This window comes from Castor canadensis, chromosome 9 (genome assembly GCF_047511655.1).
Source record: "Castor canadensis chromosome 9, mCasCan1.hap1v2, whole genome shotgun sequence".
Lineage (NCBI taxonomy): Eukaryota > Metazoa > Chordata > Mammalia > Rodentia > Castoridae > Castor > Castor canadensis.
Window position 1 is genome coordinate 12450136 of NC_133394.1, and position 21722 is coordinate 12471857.

The window sequence follows — 21722 nt, forward strand, 5'->3', positions numbered from 1 at the left end:
TGTAATATAGCACTACCATGTTCTTGTTCAGTACTTTTAAGTCTGTAGAAGAGTTTCATTGCAGTGAGCCATGCCACTGATCATTAGATTAGAGGGTGCTACTGCTATGAGCGTTAAGAATTTTTTTTTAAGTTTAGTCTAAGGGCCCAATTGCTAATCAAATGGTTTCATAAATATCTTGGATCCAAGAATGGGAGTTTATGATAAGGATGAGAGTTAAATGATAAAAATGAAAGAGAAAAAGCAAAGCATAGGTAATTATCATTTATTAAGCACCCTGTACGTGCCTGAGATTCAACATATCAGACTTTACCCTTAGTTTTCAAAATAGATTTTTGGAACTAGACATTAGAACTTGCATTTTACTGGTAATGTACTGAAGCCATGAGAGGTTAAATACCAAGTCCAACTCCAGAGGTTCTATTATTTCCATCATGCCGTTACGTGAAAAATATGTTTGTGTTTGTGATGGGCAGAGATAGGCATTTCCAAAAGCAGTGGTTAGCGTTAAGCAATTGCAATAGCTTTATTATATAAGGTTAACTTCCCCTAGGGAATTTATACCACCTTATAGAATCAAACATATTGTATAGATTAAGGACAGCTGTCATTATGACCAAGAAACCATCACGTGAAATAATTGCAAATGACCCGATTTTAAACTATGCAGTTTATGTTCATATACATCTTTCACGGTGTAAAGAAAAACAAAAACTGGAAAGAAATGCACAAACCACTTTGATAAGCTGGGAGTTTAAAAATAATAATCGAATGAACACCAAGCTAACCTCAGTACCCTACTTTATCCATCAACGCCTCACATCTTAGAATAAAATCCAAATGGCCACCAGCGCCGTCCTCAGAGACAGGACGTCGCATTTAGGCACCAGCCCATTGCTTAATGAGCGAACCAGGACACTGAAAGATTTCTCCCCAATCCGAGTTTTAAATTTTCCTTACTCTCCCCAAATACCCTTCTCGCATCTCCGAGACTTTCTCATTCACATTTCACAGCAATAGCACTTTTTCGAATTTTCACGAGCAAGAACGAGACAGACCAGCCGACGGACGTCCCACAGCCGCGTCACCTGCACCACATCCGCCCGGGGATGCGCCTCCCGGAAGTCCGCCTGTGATTGGACACATGCTTTCCAGTGACGCGCGCGTCACCGCGAGACCTGACGGGAGACCCGCCGCACATGCGCGTTAGCGAAGGGGCGGGGCGAAGAGGGGAGGGGAGGAGGGGGAGCGGGAGAGGGCAAAAGGAAGAGGAGGGTGGGGAATGGGGCGGGACGGAGGGGCGGTGGGCGGGTCTTTCCGGAGTTTTTCGTGCTTCGCTTCCTGTTTGCGGCACTTCTGAATCCGGGTGAAGGGTGTTCGCCTCCGCCTTGTCTCCCAGGCTGATCTCGGCACTTTAGGTGACAGCGCCTCCTGACTCAGCCCGAAGCTGGTTTCTTTCCCCCCACCTGCTGGAGTCTGGACACCCACATCTGCCCCGGGACGCGCAGGCACTTCTCCCAACCTCCGGCCACGGAAGCCGGGGGGCCTTGCTGGCCGCTCCAGGCTGATGCTGAGCAGGACTGTGGGCCCGGGGTGGCGTCCGAGTGCGGGCCTCTGGCGTCGGTCCTTAACGCGCCCCAGCTCCGCCAGCTCCGCTCCGGCTTGGATGGGCCCCTCTAGCCGATAAATGTGGCTGCTGAAGCGGCGGTGGCGGTGGCCGGTCCCGCTGCTGCTCCGCTCCAAGTTCACCTCCGCCCCGGTGCTCTCCTGCCCTGCTTCGGGGCTGCCGCCGCCCGCTCCTTATCCTCTGGCCCTGGCCTTGCAGCGTGGCGACGATGGACAAGATCCTGGAGGGCCTGGTGAGCTCTTCGCACCCGCTGCCCTTAAAGCGGGTGATTGTGCGGAAGGTGGTGGAGTCGGCGGAGCACTGGCTCGACGAGGCCCAGTGCGAGGCCATGTTTGGCCTGACGACCCGGCTCATCCTGGAGGGCCAGGACCACTTCCAGCGGCAAGTGGGGCACCAGGTGCTGGAGGCCTATGCCCGGTACCACCGGCCAGAGTTCGAGTCCTTCTTCAACAAGACTTTCGTGCTGGGCCTCCTTCAGCAGGGCTACCACTCGCTGGACAGGAAGGACGTAGCCATCCTGGACTACATCCACAATGGCCTGAGGCTGATCATGAGCTGCCCGTCGGTGCTGGACCTCTTCAGCCTGCTGCAGGTGGAGGTGTTGCGCATGGTGTGTGAGAGGCCCGAGCCGCAGCTCTGCGCCCGCCTGAGCGACCTCCTGACCGACTTCGTGCAGTGCATCCCCAAAGGGAAATTGGCCATCACCTTCTGTCAACAGCTGGTTCGAACCATAGGCCACTTCCAGTGCGCGTCCACGCAGGAGAAAGAGCTGCGCGAGTACGTCTCCCAGGTGACAAAAGTGAGTAACTTGCTACAGAACATCTGGAAGGCCGAGCCCTCTACCCTGCTACCGTCCCTGCAAGAAGTTTTTGCAAGCATCTCCTCCACAGGTAAGGGTCTTCATGAGTCCAGGAGACTTTGGGAAATTCAGTACCTGGCTCTCTTATATACATACCGTGTTGGCTTCCTGCCCAAAAATCCATCCCAGTCCACTGTTTTATTCAGGTTGTCACTTTGTAACAAAAGTAGGCAGCCTTTCTATTTGAAAGGTTGGGAACATCTAGGTCTGAGACCTTTGGCACCAAACAAGTTACTTAATTACCCAGCCTCTGCTCAAGTTTTGGAATGCTTTGAGGATGACAGCTCTTATGTAAATCTTCTTTTTATTAGTGACTAATGGTTTATCATGTTATTACTGAATGTGACCTTATATTGTAATGAGAGTTATTATCTGTGTTTTGAATCCTTGCATTCTTTAATTCATGGACTGTAAAGTTTGTTTTGTTACTAGATTATTCTAGTTTACCACGTTTTTTAATATTGGCATTTTCTGTCACCAGTAGTGAATGTAAGAAGGGATACAGGTAGAATGAGAATTTACATATTTTGTGCCGTAAACTGCATCCTCAGGAACTGAGCAAGGGTCAAGTGATAACGTGGCTAGGAAATACTCTCACCCAGGAATTGTACCTTTGTGTCTGTGTTCTGGGAAACCTTGGAGCTTCCAGGCCTTTTAAGTCATAAGTACTAAGTCCAAAACCAGGATGACCTCTTTACTTGGTACAACCATTCCCCCTAATTACACAACTTGGGTGTTCAAAATTGAACTTATGGAGGTGATTTCCTTTTTTCTAATGAACTATAAGTGAAGGTGGAGTTGCAAGTATGTAACTCATATGTTCTGATAAATTTAATACATACCAACTATTTACACTATCTGAATTGGTTAGTTTTTTTGCTTAGTGTAATTTTCCTTGTATTGTCCTAGCTGTTAGATTTTCTCCTAATTTTTTCAACTGCAGTAGCAAAGGTGCTCATCCTGAATTTGCTCAGTTTTTATATAGTTTAAGCAAAAACACCACCACCACCCCCTTTAACATTAACTTCCACTTTGATTTTTTTAAATCTTCCTTAGAGCAATGTAATGACTACACTAACAGTTTTAAATTATGTTGGGCCTGGCTGGCAAGAGTGGCTGAAGTGGTAGAGCACCTGCCTAGCAAGCCTAGCAAGTATGAAGTCCTGAGTTCAAACCCTAGTACTGCCGCCAAAAAAAAAAAAAAAAAGTTAGACCATCATAAATGGAAATTGACACCTTACATTTCTTTTTGACTACTGCTTTGCAAATGAATGTTTTAGCCCAAAAATGTAATTAAAGAATACAAAAAAATAAGTAACTTACTGACTGAATATGACAAAAGTGAATAACGGTTTTTAGAACTCAATATTCTGTCTACAAAGTGAGTGACATTGCTCTTCACTCTTAACCTCATTTCTGTAATTTGATATTCAACATTAGAGTCTATTCAGAATGCATACAACTGCTAGATTAGCACCTATTCTGCAAATATATATACATGAGTTTATATGTGTAAATGTTGTTTTCTTTAAATACTTCACTTAACCCTTGCCATATTTCTTTTTCTTTTTAATTAAAAAACTAGATGCATCATTTGAGCCTTCTGTGGCATTGGCAAGCCTCGTGCAGCATATTCCTCTCCAGATGATTACAGTGCTCATCAGGAGCCTGACCACGGATCCCAATGTGAAAGATGCAAGTATGACCCAAGCTCTTTGCAGGTACTTCTTCACAACACTGAACAGTAATTGTAGATTAAGAGTAGACATTCTGTGTTACTTTGTAAATTATGGAAACCTAAGAGAAATGTTTAAAACTGAAATCATGAAATAAATACATAAAGTTTCTCCAAGTTCATTGAAATGATTTACCTTACAGAAGTTGGCTTATCAATTTTTTCTAATTTCTTTACTTGTTTTTGTTTCCTGCTACCCATTTTTTTCTTTCTGGTTTTTGTTTTGTTTGGGTTTGAGTATTGGTTTTTTGTCTTTGTTTTCCCTAGTTAAGTTCATACTTTCTGTTTCAACTGGACTCAATGGATAAAATACTCTTTGCCTTTGTCTGTTTGAAATTGTTCTTTCTCCGTTAGTTTTTTTTTGTTTTTTGGCGGTACTGGGGTTTGAACTCAGGGCCTATACCTTGAGCCACTCCACCACCCCTTTTTTGTGATAGGTTTTTTGAGATACAGTCTCATGAACTATTTGCCAAGGTTGGCTTCAACCATAATCCTCCTGATCTCTGCCTCCTGAGTAGCTAGGACTACAGTCATGACTCTTAAATCGATGATCTGTTAGTCTTAAATAGATGATTTGGCAAGATTCAAAGTTCTGATTTGATAGCGATTTTTTTCTTTTTTTTTTTTTTTAATAATACAGCATTGTCATCAGACATCTGTTGCTGATGGGATGTCAGCTGTCAATCTCTCATTCCTTTGTGAGTAGTCAGGCATTTCTTATAACCTGTGCTTTTCTATTTATCCTTGCATTTTGCAATCTCAGTCTCCCGTTCCAGGTATGAACTTAACCTTGGTATTTAGCTCAGCAATTTGTACTTTTATTCAGTCATTCATTAATTAAATCAAATCATATAACTTGGCATGTTGGATGCTGATGAGTGTTTATAGAAAAACAAATGGAGAGGGTTAGGGATAGAGTGTGAGGGAGGGAGTAGCTTGCAATTTTAAATAAGATATATGAGGAAGACTTCTTCAGATAACCATGACAATAAAGACATGAAAGAAATGAGGGAACAAAGCAGTGGCTATTTGAGGAGAAGAATGGCAATACAGACAGTATCTGACTTACAATGAGTTTTATTTATGTTATTTTCAATTTACAATAGCTTTATCAAGACATAACCCCATCATTAAGTCAAGGAGTATCTGTACTGTCTTACAGCTTACCAATTTTCTCTCTAAATGTGACCATCTAAAGAGCTTATTCTAGCCATTGAGAGTCTTTTAGCTTAATAACTATTTTTTTCTAATTGAGCTTTTCCCATCTGTCTCTTCATATCTGCATGCGTTTGTATTTTCAGGCTTTTTCCCTATTGTGCATGTATGTATATTATACACATTTAAATAGAATAGGATTTGGAACAAAATGGTTTCTGTGCCTCTGTTTCTAAAATATAGTAATAAGAGAACATAGGAAATGAAGTATTTCTGTTGAGTTCCCAGGAAGCTACATATGTACTAATGCCACTCTATTAATACAAACTCTATGGACTTCGGTTTTTTTGTTTGTTTGTTTGTTTGCTTTTTTCTCTTTCTCTCCTTTCCACTCCAGTGTTTAAAAAAGTCTTTCTCATCTAGCTTTCTTCTTTCTTCTTTGTGCTGTTAAACTTAATTGAACAAGTTTATCCATAAATTTTATTTCTAATTTCTTACTGCTTATTCCCTTCTTAACTTCCAGAGATTTTTTAAAAAACATTTTGTGTATAAGAAAAGTCTGTGTTAATACTGATCTTGTTTAGGCTTCTATCATATCATTAAAATTACTTTTAATTGACTGTGACACCCTTGCCTCAGTCTTGTGCATCATGCACTTAGGATTTTCTTACTATACCTGTTTCTTTTATTGTCCTCCTTCCTTTATTTTATCTCATAAATTCTGATTTCTAGTCTTTATGTAAAGTTCTTATTGTTAATTTGCTTTTAAAAAACACATTTATCCATCTCTCCCTAAGAAACTCCTCCTATGTCCTGTTTAGCAGCAACTCTCCTTTTGTCAGTTTGATTGTAACAGCACTGAAAATCTCTTTCTCTCTGGGAAGAATATACCAAATTATATTGTCTTCTTAGTAAAACAGAAAATTATAGAATCCATAGCTGAAAGTGAAATTAGAAATTATTTGGCCCATCACCTTCATTGCATAAGTAATAATAGGCAGCATTTTTTCTTTATATGCTATAAGTCATTTAAAACTCACCACAACCTTTGGAATAGGACTTGTTATTGGCCATATCTTATAGTTGAGGCAACAGAGATTAAATAATTTACCCAAGCTCACCAAATAAAAATGGTATATGTCGGGTGTTCAAACTTAATCCTGGCTCCCAAATAGTCATACTGTAGAGTCACCAGGGAGGAAACAAACCCAGAGTTGTCAAGTTTCTTACTCTAAGGGTTCTTTTGTTGGGGGCAGAACATATCTTTATGGCCTGATGTTATTTTCATTTTTTTCCTTTTTAATTGTCTGAAGAGCTGATCCCACCTCTGTCTTTAAGCATACTCCCCCACTCCCTTCTTCCTCTCATTGCTCTTTATTGCTGTCGTGGAGTCCTTTGGATTCTCTCTCTAGAAAATTTCTTAGAATGGAAACTTTTCTATCCCACCATTTGTATAAATCAAACCTATATCACTGGAGCAGTCTTATAGTTGCTGTTTTTGCCACAGCAAGTCATTTTTCTTCTGTAAGTCGTCTGGACCTATGAATTTTTTCTTCTGATCAAGAATCTATAGTGACTGATACTACTTACTAAATCAAGTGCAGATTTCACTTCTTCTCATTCAGCATTTAGTATCAATTTTCCAGCCTTTTCAAAAAGAAAGCAGTGATCATATACAATATAAATATCTATTTGTATGGGAAGATGTGCCCTATCTCTTATGTCACATTTTTTCCCCCTGCTGATACAGGTATTTGAACTTAGGGCCTTGTGCTTGCTAGGTAAGCACCCTCTCCTGCTTTTTTTGGCCTTAGTTTCTCAAATATGGTCTCATGCTTTTTGCCTAGGACTGGTCCCAGACCATGATCCTTCTACCTCCACTTCCCACATAACTGGGATTACTCACAGTACCCCACCACACCAAGCCCTGTATTGCATTTCTGATTTAGGCTACATGATCCTCTTTAGCTTCCAGTGTATCTGAAGTAATTACTTCTGTATAAAAATGTAATTAAAAGAAGCAGCAATGTTTATTTTACATAGTCCCACGTTATACTTCCCACACTCTATACTTCTCCAAACATAGCACTGACCATACTTCACAGTCATTTTTTGTAATCCAGAGAAATGCAAGTGTAAATACATTCCAGGACCAGACAGGTGACATTAAGATATGAAGCAGACCAGATGTTAGTAAGATGATAGGGACTGGGATACACAAACACCTTCCTAACTCCAGGTGTCTGTTGCCACAGCAAATTTGAGTCTAGTCTTACTTCATCTAAATTTCCAGAAAAAAAGCCTGAATTCCAGTTTCCTCCTTGAAATTTCCTAATTTTTAAAACATTGGGACAAATAAGACTGAAAGCTGATAAAGCCCTCAAACTGCCATGTAAAAGTGAAGTTGGTTTTATTGTCCATAAATTATGATTAAATCTGTTCTTTTGCCTGTTCTAATACTATGAATTTTTTAGTATAGAAACAAAATGTTTAATTTATTCAGCAAATGAGCTCCTAAATGTCAGTGCCAGGCACTGTACTAAGGACTGAGGATGCAAAGATGTGTAAGATTAAAACAACAACAAGGTCACTGCTCCCGCTTGTGGGGTGGCTCAAGTGGTTGAGCACCTGCCTAGCAAGCATGATTCATGACCCTGAGTTCAAACCCCAGTACCACAATATAAAAAAGGTCACTGCTCTTGAGTGATAAACATAGGGAGGAGATAAGACTTTGAAGACTGCAGTTAAAATGTTCTTTAAATTGTATGAAATTAAATAAAAAATTAAAATATCTTTAGAATTCAAACAGATAGTAACCAACACATGGAAGACACGATTTCTACAGTTCACTGTTCCAAAATGCCTATTCCTAAAAGGATTGGGACATCCACAAGTACAATCAAATCTTAGGGGAACTGCTGTATAATTAAAAGTACAACCGAAAAGGATTGCATTATATGCTAGCACAGATTAGTTCAAACACCAGCACCAGTATTTGATAATCATGTGATCATCAACACATTTCTTAACTTCTTTCCAATTCAAGTACAGAAACCATATCTCACTATTACAGTCTCAGCACCTAAAACAGTACTTGCTATATAATATATACACAAATGTTTGCTTCAAGGATGACTTCTGACTTAGTCTGTTTGGACTGCTATACAAAATAATTTATACACAACACAAGTTTATTTCTCATAGTTCTAAAGGGTGAGAAGTCTGATGTCAAGACACCAGCAGATTCAGTGACTGGTGAGGGCCCTTTCCTCAAAGGTGGCACCTTCTATATGTCTTTTCATGGTGGAAAGGGCAAGTGTACCCCCTTTACTACCTTTTATAAGGGGAACTAATCTCATTCATGAGAGGTCTGTCTTCATGACCCAGTCACCTCCCAAAAGCTTCCACTTCCTAATTCTGACACATTGAGGATTGAATTTCTTCAACACATGAATTTTATTTATTTACTTATTTATTTTGGCAGTGCTGGGGTTTGAACTCAGGGTTTCATACTTTTGAGGCAGGCAGTCCACCCTGTGAGCCACACCTCCAGCCCTCAAATGACTTTTAGAGAGATACAAACACACAGGTCATAGCACCTTTGAATTTGTGTAACTACTAATGTAACATTTATTTAAGATTGGTCAGGAGATTAGTATGCATGGGATAAGGTAAAGAGTGGAGGCTTACAAGGTAAGAAACAAAAAATGAGAATAGGGAAAGGGCTGACAGTAATTAGGGACAGTAAGAGCCATTGCCAAGTAGAATTTTCTGTTCTCAGCCCACTCTCATTCTTTACCAGTACTTGCCTTAAAACTCTTCAAAGTGTTCTACAGTATCATCACTACAGCATATCTAACATCTTCTTTATTTATAGTCCTTTAGGTTTTCTGCAGTTTTTCCATATCAAAAATAATGCTATATTAATATACCCTTTATACAGAAATGCACAGCCTGACAATAGTTGAGAGATGTAGAACAGCTCTCAGGGACTATTTCAATGACTTATAACAATCATTGTTGGTAGAAACAAACAAGAGAAGAAAAGAAAATTTGCATAAGGAATGGAGGGACCATGCAGATAGCATAGTCAATATGCATTTGGACTTTGAGTCAACACTTAACATCTGGTAGGACATTTTAATATTAAAAACAATTCTTAATAAAGATACCATTCCATTGTTAATGCAAATTGTCATGTGACACAACTTTTGTGAATATAACCTTGTCAACTTAGATGTCAGTCCCTTTACCTTTACTGAGGATTTATGTCCTCAGTATTCATATTTGATATTTTATACTGATCAAGATACTTATTTCTACATGTGTGTATGTGTGCTTCAAATGAAACATGCACAATGAGTATTTGCAGCTTTATATATTAATTCTTGTAATCTTTACAACAGCCCTTTAAAATAAGCATATTTACCTCTGATATAGAATAAGGAAATGGGCATGAGGTATTTAGATTCCTCCAGCTAGTAAATTGTGAGTTAGATTTTTAAACCAGGCACTCTGACTTCAGAAAACCTGGGTGTATTTTCCCTATTGTCTTCTTAGTATACAGTCCCAAGAATTAGATTACTGAGTCAGATTACATGAACATCTGACCTAGTTGCTTTCCAAAAGAATTGTACTAGTCTTCATAGTCTTCACTGTGGTAAGTTTCTGACTATAGGAAGACTCTTCTTCAAACCTCATTTTACTTTGTCTTCTTTCTAATGAACTGGGTTGATATTGAGGAAGAAAAACACTCATTAATGAAAAATAAGGCTATGAGCATATTTGCATGTTCAGTGCCCTTTATATATTTAAATTAAGATAGTAAACATGTAATTTGTTGTCTTTACATGATAGGATTTTGAAAGAGATGAAGATACTCATTTCACACTTCAAAATATAGCCTTTTAGTCAGGTGCCAGTGGTTCACACCTGTACTCCTAGCTACTTGAGAGGCTAAGATTAGCAGGCCATCCTGGGCAAAAACTTCAGAGACCCCATGTCAACTGATACCTGGGCACAGTGGCATTCATTTGTTATCTCAGCTATGTGGGAGGCTGAGATTGGGAGAAATATGGTTCCAGGCCAACCTGGGTAAAAAATGTTTGAGAGCCCCCATTTCAATAGAAAAAAGCAGGGCATGATGGTATGTGTCTGTAATCCCAGTGATGGCACAAAGCATAAAATAGAAAACTTGCTTGCTAGTCCAGCCTGTGCAAAAGACATGACCCTCTCTCTCCAGGATAGCCAGAGTAAAAAGGGATGGAAGTGTGGCTCAAGGGATAAAGTGCCCACCTAGCAAGCCAGGGAGCCTCAGTTCAAACCCCAGTACTGCCAAAACATGTGTGTGTATTTTTTTTAACTGTGCATTTCATATTAGACTGTGCTTACCAGGAAGGAGAAATCTTGGTTGATACTCATTGTCTTAATTCAAACATCTGTATTTGAACTGCACTTGATGGACTAAATTCACCTAATAAATTCTTAATATCACTATATAACACCAATTTAAAATTGGCATTTATGAGAAATGATAATTTATCAAATTCTTTTTATACAGTTGTGTTGGATATAAGAAAGCATCACTTACAATATTGGAAACTCTAGGGTGTTGAACATGCTAGGCTGGTGTTCTACCACTGAGCTTCTTCCCAGCTTTCCTCTGCATCTCCATCTGTGCTTCTTAATAGCAAGCTCAGTAAACTCACTAATGTTGAAAATATTTGCAATACCAATAGTTTGTCTTCTCCAATTTTCAGAATGATTGACTGGCTCTCTTGGCCCCTGGCTCAGCATGTGGACACATGGGTAATTGCTCTCCTGAAAGGACTCGCAGCTGTTCAGAAGTTTACTATTTTGATAGATGTCACTTTGCTGAAAATAGAACTGGTAAGTGAAAGTTTATTAATTTATGGGAACATAAGGACTCATATAGTCAGTATTTTCAGGTTGTTCCTTTAAAGCATGTAAATTTGAAAATGTTTCTGATTTTGTTTTAGATAGGCTTTATAAATAAAAATCATTCAAGTATAGACAATTAAAATAATTTTGCTATTTTTCAAATATTTAATATGAAAATATCCTTTCATTAGCTTTTGAATTCAACTAATAAAGTATAAGTTAGTGCTTTCCAGTGTTGGTAAGCCCAGAAATCATTTCTCAGGTGTCTTTTCATTTGAACTGTCAGCAGCGTTTGACACAATTTATCACTCCCTTCTTTTTCCTTTATTTATGTATTTGTTTGTTTAATTAATTAATTAATTAATTAGCTAGGCTGGGGATGGAATCCAGGGCCTCACTCATAGTAGGCAAGCTCTCTACCACTGCCCACATCCCTAGCCCAGTGAGTGATTCCCTCTTAAAACATTTTCATTACTTTCCAGGACATTACATTCTTTTTTTTTGTACTACTTCTTGGCATATCAGGCTCCTATACTTGTGCTTTCTAACTTTAAGATTACCAGCCTCTTCAACAAATGTTGCTGGGATAAGTGGCTATCTGCCTGCAGAAAACTGAAACTAGATCCATGCCTATCATCCTGTACTAGTATCAACTCAAAGTGGATTAAGGACCTTTCAGACCCAAAACCTTGCAGTTAGTACAGGAAAAAGCAGGGAATACTCTGGAAGCAATAGGTATAGGTAAGGGCTTCCTCAGGGCCTAGCTATTAAGAGAAAGGATAGGCAAATGGGACTACATGAAATTAAAAAGCTTCTGCACAAAAGAAATGGTCTCTAAATTGAAGAGACCCCCACAGAATGGGAGAAAATATTTGCTAGCTATACGTTAGACAAGAGACTGACAACCTAGAATATACAGGGAACTGAAAAAACTAAACTCCCCAAAAACCAATAAACCAAAACAGAAATGGGCAACTGAACTAAACAGAACTTTTTCAAAGAAAAAAGTTCAGATGGCCAAAAAAACACATGAAAAAATGCTCACCATCCCTGGATATAAGGGAAATCAAAATCAAAATCACACAAAGATTTCCACCTCACTCCTATTAGAACAGCTATCATCAAGAACAGCAACAACAAATGTTGGCGAGGATGCGGGGAAAAGGAACCCTCATACACTGCTGGTGGTAATGTAAGCTAATACAACCACTTTGGAAAACAGTACGGAGGCTTCTTGAAAAACTAAACATAGATCTGCCATATGATCCAGTAATACCACTCCTAGGGATATACCCGAAGGAATGTGACTCAGGTTATTACAAAGGCACCTGCACACCCATGTTTACTGCAGCACTATTCACAATAACCAAGCTAAGGAAACAGCCAAGATGCCCCACTACTGATGAATGGATTAAGCAAATGTGGCATTTATACACAATGGAATTTTATTCAGCCACAAAGAAGAATGAAATTTTGTCATTGGCAAATAAATGGATGGAACTGGAGAACATCATCTTAAGCGAAGTTAGCCAGGCTCAGAAGGCCAAAAATCTCATGTTCTCCCTCATATGAGGATTATAGACCTAAAACAAATCCAGTAATAATATTGAACGTGAGTCACACACTAAGGGAGAATGTGCATTGGAAGAATAGGGAAAGGGAAGGAAACCTAAAACTTCAATGTGTAGGAGTGAATATAGTAATCTTAAACTGGCAGAGGCCACTATGGGAAGGAGACCAGGAAGTAGTGAAGAGGTCTGGTAGAGATGAACCAATGTGGGTTACATAGCTATCTTTATCTCAAACTGGTAAAAACACTATGTCTTTCTTATTATCCCTTACGTTTTCTCTTCAACAAAATCGGAGAACAAGAGGATGGAACAGGTTCTGCCCAGAAGTGTGGGGAACGGGGAGGTGGCCCAAACATGTGAATAAATGTAAAAATGATGAAATAAAATTTAAGAAAAGATTACCTTAGAGTTCACTCTTTGGTCTACTTTCTTCTCAATCCATACTTGCAATGTAGGTGCCCCAGGGCTTTAAATTCAGTGTGTAACTTAACGACTGAAAGATTTATATTTCTATTTCTAGTTCATTGTTCTCCCGTGGACTCCATATTCATGTATTCAGCTGTCTACACTTGAGTCTTAGGTCTGGCACCCTGCTGCTTCTCTGATCCCATCTCTGACTTTTCTTGCTTTGTGTCTTGCTTCAGTAGCACTGTTCCCCTTGTAATATCTGTGGCATACCAGCCTGGAGGACCCGAAGCCTTGCGGTGCTACTTGCCCTATTTACAATTCTCTTGTCCCAGGGTCTGCCAGGCTGGTCTTGCTCTCTTCAGCTTTAAAGTACACATCACCTTTTTCATGAGGCATTTTTTTAAACACTACAAAATAGCAGACCCCTCTTCCACCCAGTATTTCCTATTCATCATACTCTGATTCACATTTTTATAGCACTTTTCGCTGTGACTTTTTGTTGTCTCTCTGTATCGTCTGGACTATAAGCCATATAAGATACAGATTATTTTTTAGATTCAATGTTGTCTTTTTCCTAGAGCCAAAACAGTACTGAGCAATAGTAGGTGCTCAAATATTTATTAAGTGAATTGAATGAATAGTGGACCAGTGAGCTATCACCTCATATACATAATTTGAAAGATTGCCACTTAATCAGGGAGGTTTAAGAACTGGTTAGGCTGCTACATACTACTTGATCCCTGGTATGTTATTTCTCTTTTCCTTCCCCCAGAGTTTGATGACGTATCTTATGATAGGACTTTTCAGGAATGAGGACATTGACATAAGTAATTTTTAGCCCTAGGGAAACAACTACTGATTAGGTCAGTGATTTTCTAACAAAATCTTGAGATGGATGTCTTGTCTTATTTTGAAGGTTTTTAATCGACTTTGGTTTCCTCTCGTGAGACCTGGTGCTCTTGCAGTTCTTTCTCACATGCTGCTTAGTTTTCAGCATTCTCCAGAGGCGTTCCATTTGGTAAGTTATGACACAAGCTTTCTACATTGGGAAAGTCCTGTTTTCAAAATTCAGCTTGCTATCTGAGTCACCTTTGTGTAAAATGAAAAGATTATAGGTTAGTCTTTAACTGTTTTCATACAGCTTTCTTTCTTACAAAATTGAGATGATGGGATTTCCTTCCAGGGAATATATTTTCAGAACATTTTGTATCTCACCAAAACTGCCCCACTTGTAACCATTGGCTGTAACCAAAAGTTCTGTCTATGTGGGAAATGTCACTGATGGATGGATGTCTGTTGTATAGGATTAAAGTGGTTGAAAACTACTGGCTGCTTTAAAATTTTGAAAGCATGAAAACATCAGTCTTTACTTTCTCCCAGAATTGGGGCTTTTTATTCTTTCAGTGCATTGACCCCACTTTTAAAATATATCCAGAATTCTACTACTTAAACCAGCTTCATCACTAGTTTTGATTTTGATTTGACTTGATTATCAGTTATTTCAAGTGAGGAATGACAAAGTGTAATTTTTAGAACCTGTCCATTTACCTATCTAGCACATCACAGGAAAGCAGTACTTTTGTTTGTGTTTCTCCAAGGTCTGATCCTCAAACTTTTTAGGATTAGAAACTCATCGGCAGTTACCCACCATATAAAAATTACAGGGGCACTGACTCACCATAACAAAATTCAAAGCAGACTAACACAGAAGTGCATTCAAGTCAGTAATTTTTAGCTAGTAATATAGCTAGCCTCAAATATTGATATAGGCTGAGCAGTATCTCATTTCTCTGGGAGGAAAATCCACAGGCTTTGTTGTGAAAAAACTTACTTATAAGTAATTACATTATGCATTTAGGATAAGTAATTTCTATAGTTGGTACCATGATTTTGGGGAGTTTGATTGTGAAAGTATAACCTTATATCTGTTGGTTAAGCAAATCTCAGACTTGAGCTTATGTAACAAGTGCACTAGCAAAGTTTTATAGGAAAAAAAAATCACTTTTTCTCCTTTTTTTTTTCCTTTTTGGTGGGACTGGGGTTTGAACTCAGGGCTTCGCACTTGCAAAGCTGGCACTCTACTATTTGAGCCACACCTCCAGCCCATTTTGCTCTGGTTATTTTGGAGATGTCTCAAGAACTATTTTCCGAGGCTGGCCTTGAACCACAATCCTCCCAATCTCAGCCTCTCAAGTAGTTGGAATTACAGGTATGAGCCTCCAGCATCCGACTTGTCCCTGTCTTCAGGCACAGTCATGTATGGGCCATTTAAGAAAGGGCTTGTTTTCAAAATTTCTAGGAAGGAGATTCTCTAACACAACTTAATTGTTCATTCTGATGTTCATTGCTTTTCACTTACTGAAGTCATTCCTTAATTTCTGGGAATAATCATTTGGGCTATATTCTAAATCTATTTCTTTGCTCACAAATATTTAAAAAACAGAAAATATTTCTTCTAAATTGCTTGTTATATTGGTCTTCTCTGAGATAAGTAGTTGAAATAAAATGTATTTGACTAGGGTTTTTTGGGGTTTTTTGCAGTACTAGGGATTGAACTCAGGGTCTCACACTTGCTCAGCAGGCACTCCATCACTTGAGCCACACCCCCCAGTCCTGAATTAAACAAGTTTTATCACTTACTTAATAAACAGTTAGATTTGAAATTTGAAAATTGTGATTTGTCTCAGTAAAACCTAAAAACCAAAACCTAATTACTGCCTAAATATGTGGTATAAAACTTGACCCTCTACTCAACTGAAAATGTAATGAGTCCTGTGGTAGTTACATCAGCTGTAACTTGAGATAAGTCAGTGAAGGACTTGGGTTTAGGTGTTGCTTATTTTCGTTTTTGTTTTGTTTTGGTGGACTGGTTTTTGAACTCCGGACTTCATGCTTGCAAAGCAGGCACTACTGCTTGCCTCCAAGTCCATTTTCTTGTTAGTTTAGGGATAGGGTCTCTCGAACTATTTGCCCAGGCTGGCCTGGAACCGAGATCCTCCTGATCTCGTCCTCCTAAAACAGCTTTGGTTGCAGATAGGAGCCACCAGTGCCTGGTGGATTTAAGGATTGCTAAGTATGAGCATTAACCCAGAATCAGCACATCATTATTCATTATATCATGTGTTTAGAATATTTTAGAGCAAACCAAGATTGATGTTGTTATATTGTGTGCTGTTATGGGCCAGTTGCTTCTCATATTTTTTTTATAAGTAGAAAAAGTTTATTTCCATAGATGCTGTAGCAGATAGTTACAATGGGAAAGAAAGAAATATCAAAGTTACTAATCAAACAGTTGTATACTTTTCCTGAAATCATTTGTGATTAGTGACTATTGTAATAATAGAATTTATTTCATTTTAATAATAACCTCTTAAATACGTGATTGTCTCTGTATTGGCTTTTTAGCCTAATTTTACGATAGAACAACATTATCATGCTGATTATCAATATTAAAGTTTTCCACGTTTTTGAACAACGATCATTTTAAATTTACCATTTGGGGGCTAGAGGCATGGCTCAAGCAGTAGAGTGCCTGCTTTGCAAGCATGAGTCCCTGAGTTCAAACCTCAGTCCCACAAAAATAAAAGCAAATTTCGAAGTCGGGCCTGGAGTGTAACTCAGTGGAAGAGTGCTTGCTGAGATGTGTGAGACCTGATGTTAGAACCCGGCATTATGAAAAAGAAAGAAAACAATAACTGGGCTTATTGCAAGCTTCATGAGGACAAGAACCAGAGGTCTAGTGCCAGGAGTTCATACCAACAATCCTAGCTACTCAAAAGTCAGAAGTGAGGAGGGTCTCTTTTTATGCCCAGGCAAAAAGAAAAAAAGCAACCTATCTCAAAAATACCCAACACAAAAAAGGGCTAGTGGAGTGGCCCAAATGGTAGGGCACCTACCTTCTCAATAAGAGTGAGGCTTTGGATTCAAACCCCAGCACCACTAAAAAAAAAAGAAAGAAAAGAAAAGAAAATCCCATTTGTTTTTAACCCCATATCTTTAAAAATAATGCAAGTTTACAATTCCGTTTACTTTGGGAACCACCTCCTTTTGGGGAATGCGGTTTGTTTATAAGACTATCCAGTCTAACATAAACCCTCATCCCTGTGCTTATCAAAAGGAAAGTGGTGCTCACTTCAGCAGCACATATACTAAAACTGTAACAATACAGAGAAGATTAGCATGGTTCCTGAGCAAAAATGATATGCAAATTCGTGATATGTTAAATTTTTTAAAAAAGAAAGAAAATAATCCTGTTACGTTAGCTATAATTTTAGTTGCATATGTAAGTTATTTCAATGACTTTTCTTGAATAGACTTTACTTTGCAATGTGTATAATTCTTTCAAGTGAAAATTTTTTAATTCACACTAGATGGAGCTCTTTAGCTGATTTTAGGTTTGTTTTTTGTTGTTTTTGGTTTTTTTTTAAGTTTGCTCCTATTAAAAAACCTGGTCAGTATAGTAGCCCTAATGTTTGTCAGCTGAAGGCATCTTTAAAAATAGTAACAATGACTAAGATTCCTATTTTGTACCTTGGTTTGTGTTTTACATGGAGTATAAGAATGAGGGAGGCATATTAAGTGGAACTTACGTGACTTTGAAAACTAGATTTACCTTGCTATTCCAAAAACGTTTAACTTTTTAAGAAAATGGCTGTGACTGAACATACAGAAAAGTATTTACTGATTGTGTAACATTTGCATTCTATTTGTAGGCTACTATGTGTTACCAATTTGAACAAATTAAGGAATGTTTGTCTTTGTTTTCTTCAGATTGTTCCTCATGTAGTTCATTTGGTTCACTCTTTCAAAAGTGATGGCCTGCCATCCAGTACCACCTTCCTAGTGCAGTTAGCAGAATTGGTACACTGTATGATGTATCATTATTCTGGATTCCCAGATCTCTATGAACCTATTCTGGAGGCAATAAAGGTATGATGATAGTTGTACCAATATTTGTGGAGTTACAGATAATAATGTAACATATGAATGTGATAAATTCCTGTAACCAACTATTCAACTTCCTGTTTTACTACAGTATGCTTTTATTTGAAAAACACAGTTAGAATCAGATTTCATTAATGTTTAATGGGGTAATTTCTTATTTGCTGTCACCATTTAAGTTAATAACCGTATTTCTTCAGTAATGTAGTACCATCAACTGTAAGGCGTATCTTTAAATTTATAATAGCTTTTGGGGAAATGTGTTTAAAAAGATATCCTACATTAAATGAATATATTCATTAGATTTGCATCCCATTATCAGTAGTGTAATATGTAAAGAACATCTTAGAATCAAGGAAACATAGTTTAATAATATATTCGGCCTTGATTTCCTCCCTGTTTTTGTTCTATTTTCAGTGAAGACTGTTCACGAATGTCTATATTTCATTTACTTGAATCATTTGTGATTACCCTGTTTTTCATCTTTGGTGCAGACAGTGGTTCTAAAAAGCATTGATTCTTGTGTTAAAGAATAGATGACAGCAAGCCCACTTCTCAGTACACTTAGTGCGTGACCAGTAGAATAAAAGAATTGGAGAACCTAGTTCAGCCAGACCTAATCTATTCTAGTGTTTCTTTTTTAGATTTGAGGCATTCATTGCCTGGTATACCTGAAATGAATTAAAATATATTCTTTTTACTATATAGTTAGCTAAATCAGACTAATTTGGTTGAATTCAGAACACACCACCATTAAGCAATTACTGTATAGTGCTGGTGTGATGCTTCGACATTTCAAAAGTGAATTTTGTATAGGAGCATTTTGTCAGGGATTTGATAGGACTGTTACTCCTTTTCTACAGTGTGCTGTGTCTGCTGATTTCCATTCTTCAGTTCTCCAGTGCTTTTCATGATGAAAATTCTAGTAACTTATATAGGCTCAGAAGAAGCAAAGGGCTTACTCTTAGCTCAAAGAAAGCACTTTTCTATTAGTTGTCACCAAAAAACAGAGAGTTAAAATACATCAGAGAATGTTTTCAGTGAGGTGTGGTTGTAACACACCTGTAATTCCAGTCCCTGGGTGGCTAAGAGAGGAGGATTGTGAATTCCAGGCCAATCTGGCCTACATAGCAAGTTCAAGAGACACAGCCTTCTGTGGAGCTGTCTCAAGAGAGAAAGAAAGAGAGAGAAATAAAGCTTATTTTCTAATGTCTAAATGCCAAATGATAATAGCAGTCTAGAAAAGCTAGTCATTTAAGCTAAATGATTTCCAACTTTCCTTATTCTCCAAGGTTCTGTTTCTGATGGAAGTCATTTACACTGAAAATTTTATCTCATTATCTTTTGCTTCACTAAGTGTCTAAGAAGAATCTATATGTTGTAATAATTTTCTGATTGGTAGAATATTAGAACATGAAGTTAAATTAGGTTTTTTGCCTTTTGTTTTTGTTTGGTTGGTTGGTTGGTTTTTCTTGGCAGTGGTTTTTCTTGGGTATTGAACTCAGGGCCTCTTGCTTACTAGGTAAGGGCTCTGCCACTTGAGCTATTCCCTTAAGTTTTATTTTTCAAAGTCAGAGGTCACAGTGCTAACATATGCTCAGTTTTCATGCCTTAATTACATTGGACTTTTGTTTTGTAAGGAATAATGCTGAGTGGATATCACTAGTGAGTGACAAAAAGAAAAAAAATTTCTTATTTTCATCATAAAATCTGAAAGCAAAGCATTTGTGGTTGACGTATTCAGTTATGTGATATTGTAAGTCCTCATTCTGCTGCTTTTTTGAATAACAACTACACTGTACTCTGATCTCAAAGTTTTATTTTGTAAACATTTTGCCAGTAAATAGGGAACAGTTCAAATGTCACTTGAATTCCTGGCTCTTAAGTATTCTTCAGTTTGACTTGAGAAGATATTTATTTTGCCATCTAGTCTAATTTGATTTTTTTAATGACTATAAACAAGTCCTATCAAGGCTGTTTTTTGGAAAATCCTCTTTATAGTGTTAATTTAATAACAAAAATAGTGTTTACCCTATTTTAAACTGTTTTTGCTCTTTGTGATCTGCAGGATTTTCCTAAACCCAGTGAAGAGAAGATTAAGTTGATTCTCAGTCAGAGTGCCTGGACTTCTCAATCCAATTCTTTGGCATCTTGCTTGTCTAGACTTTCTGGAAAATCTGAAACTGGGAAAACTGGTCTTATTAACCTAGGAAATACATGTTATATGAACAGTGTTATACAGGCGTTGTTTATGGCCACTGAGTAAGTTTAAATTTGAACCTTTGCATTTTAACTGTGGACATTAGTACATGGTAATGAAGTATAAGGAAGTGGGGATTACCTACATAATTTCTTGTAAATGGCGTGAATATTAACATTTCCAAATAACTGCATTTTAGTGCTCAGGAAGTATTGAAAATGTTAGCAACATAAGTCCTATTACAATGCCACTATTTTTAAATTACTGTGGTTTATTACTTAATAGTGTAACAGGGATAGATTGATTGAGCCTATTCCAAAAGAAGTAAGTGTCCTAGAGTTCTTCTTGCTGTGATCCCATATCTTTGCTTCTATTATCCCACTGTATTTGTTAACCTGTATTTTTTGAGGGAGTCATACTAGTTTTATCTGCTCATGGATATTTTTCTATTTATCAGATCAAATTTCTTGTGCTATTTAAGAGGCTTAAGCTCTGCATTACACCCAAATGACAGTTACTAAACAAATATATAAACAGTCATGATCCTTTGCCCTCCTAACAATTTACATTCATCCATTTTCTTTTGCAACCAAGCAAATCTGAAATCAGAGATTGTTACATGAAAGCTATTCGTGAAGATACAAAATAATGATCAACTCAAAATCGTGGTTGAATTTTTCTCTTCAGTACTAATAAAGTGTTCATGGAGCTTCCCCAAAGATATTTTCAAATTGAGTTCCAAACTTTTGTAAATTGTCACACCTGCCTGGTAGAATCATAAGCTAACAGAGGTAGACTTAGCTTTAATTTTTGGCCCCACATTATATATCAACATAAAGTTATGTTTGGTTTAGTGTTATGTTTGCTTCTTGGTTTGTTGGTTTTTTTTAAGAAAAGGTATACTCTTAGACACACATAATATTGAGCATAACACTGAAGAATCTGTGTCTCACCACCAGAGGTCATCTAGCTAGCCATCTCCTTTTACATATGACAGAAACTCATGCATAAGCAGAGACTCATGGAGCTGTAACTGGCAAGAGCGAATCAAAGCACATTTTATTGTACACTAGCCAATAATACTATTTCAGCATAGGAAGATAGCATATTTTATTTCTCAGGTAATATATGACATACCTTTCATGTTTAAAGACATTAAATCTAGAAGCATATAGCATACAAATCAGACACACCCATTCCCAAAGGTAATTTGTTTAAAAAACTTATGTGTGCATTGTTCTAGACCCCTTTTTGTATTAGTTACAAATCTGTATCTAATACAAAAACAATTGCATTGCTAAAATATATAGCATTTGCAAAGAATC

At 37.9% G+C, this 21722-nt stretch overlaps 1 protein-coding gene and 1 non-coding gene across 3 annotated transcripts in view; both read left to right on the forward strand.

The window, feature by feature from the left end:
- The first annotated feature begins 1335 nt into the window (after nt 1–1335).
- Usp38 (ubiquitin specific peptidase 38) overlaps nt 1336–21722 on the forward strand; it is a 32176-nt gene continuing 11789 nt past the window's right edge. The window contains exons 1-6 of one of the 2 annotated variants that reach the window (XM_020174682.2): nt 1336–2517; nt 4072–4207; nt 11136–11265; nt 14173–14274; nt 18027–18185; nt 20266–20459. In XM_020174682.2, the coding sequence (XP_020030271.1) occupies nt 1836–2517; nt 4072–4207; nt 11136–11265; nt 14173–14274; nt 18027–18185; nt 20266–20459 (1403 nt within the window). In that variant the 5' untranslated portion in view covers nt 1336–1835. Of the gene's footprint in view, nt 2518–4071; nt 4208–11135; nt 11266–14172; nt 14275–15326; nt 15466–18026; nt 18186–20265; nt 20460–21722 lie in introns of those variants that run through there. The other variant, XM_074041205.1, reaches the window with a different exon arrangement.
- LOC141411136 (U6 spliceosomal RNA) lies at nt 17381–17487 on the forward strand. Its single transcript, XR_012435977.1, has one exon. It is a non-coding gene; the product is annotated as a U6 spliceosomal RNA (small nuclear RNA).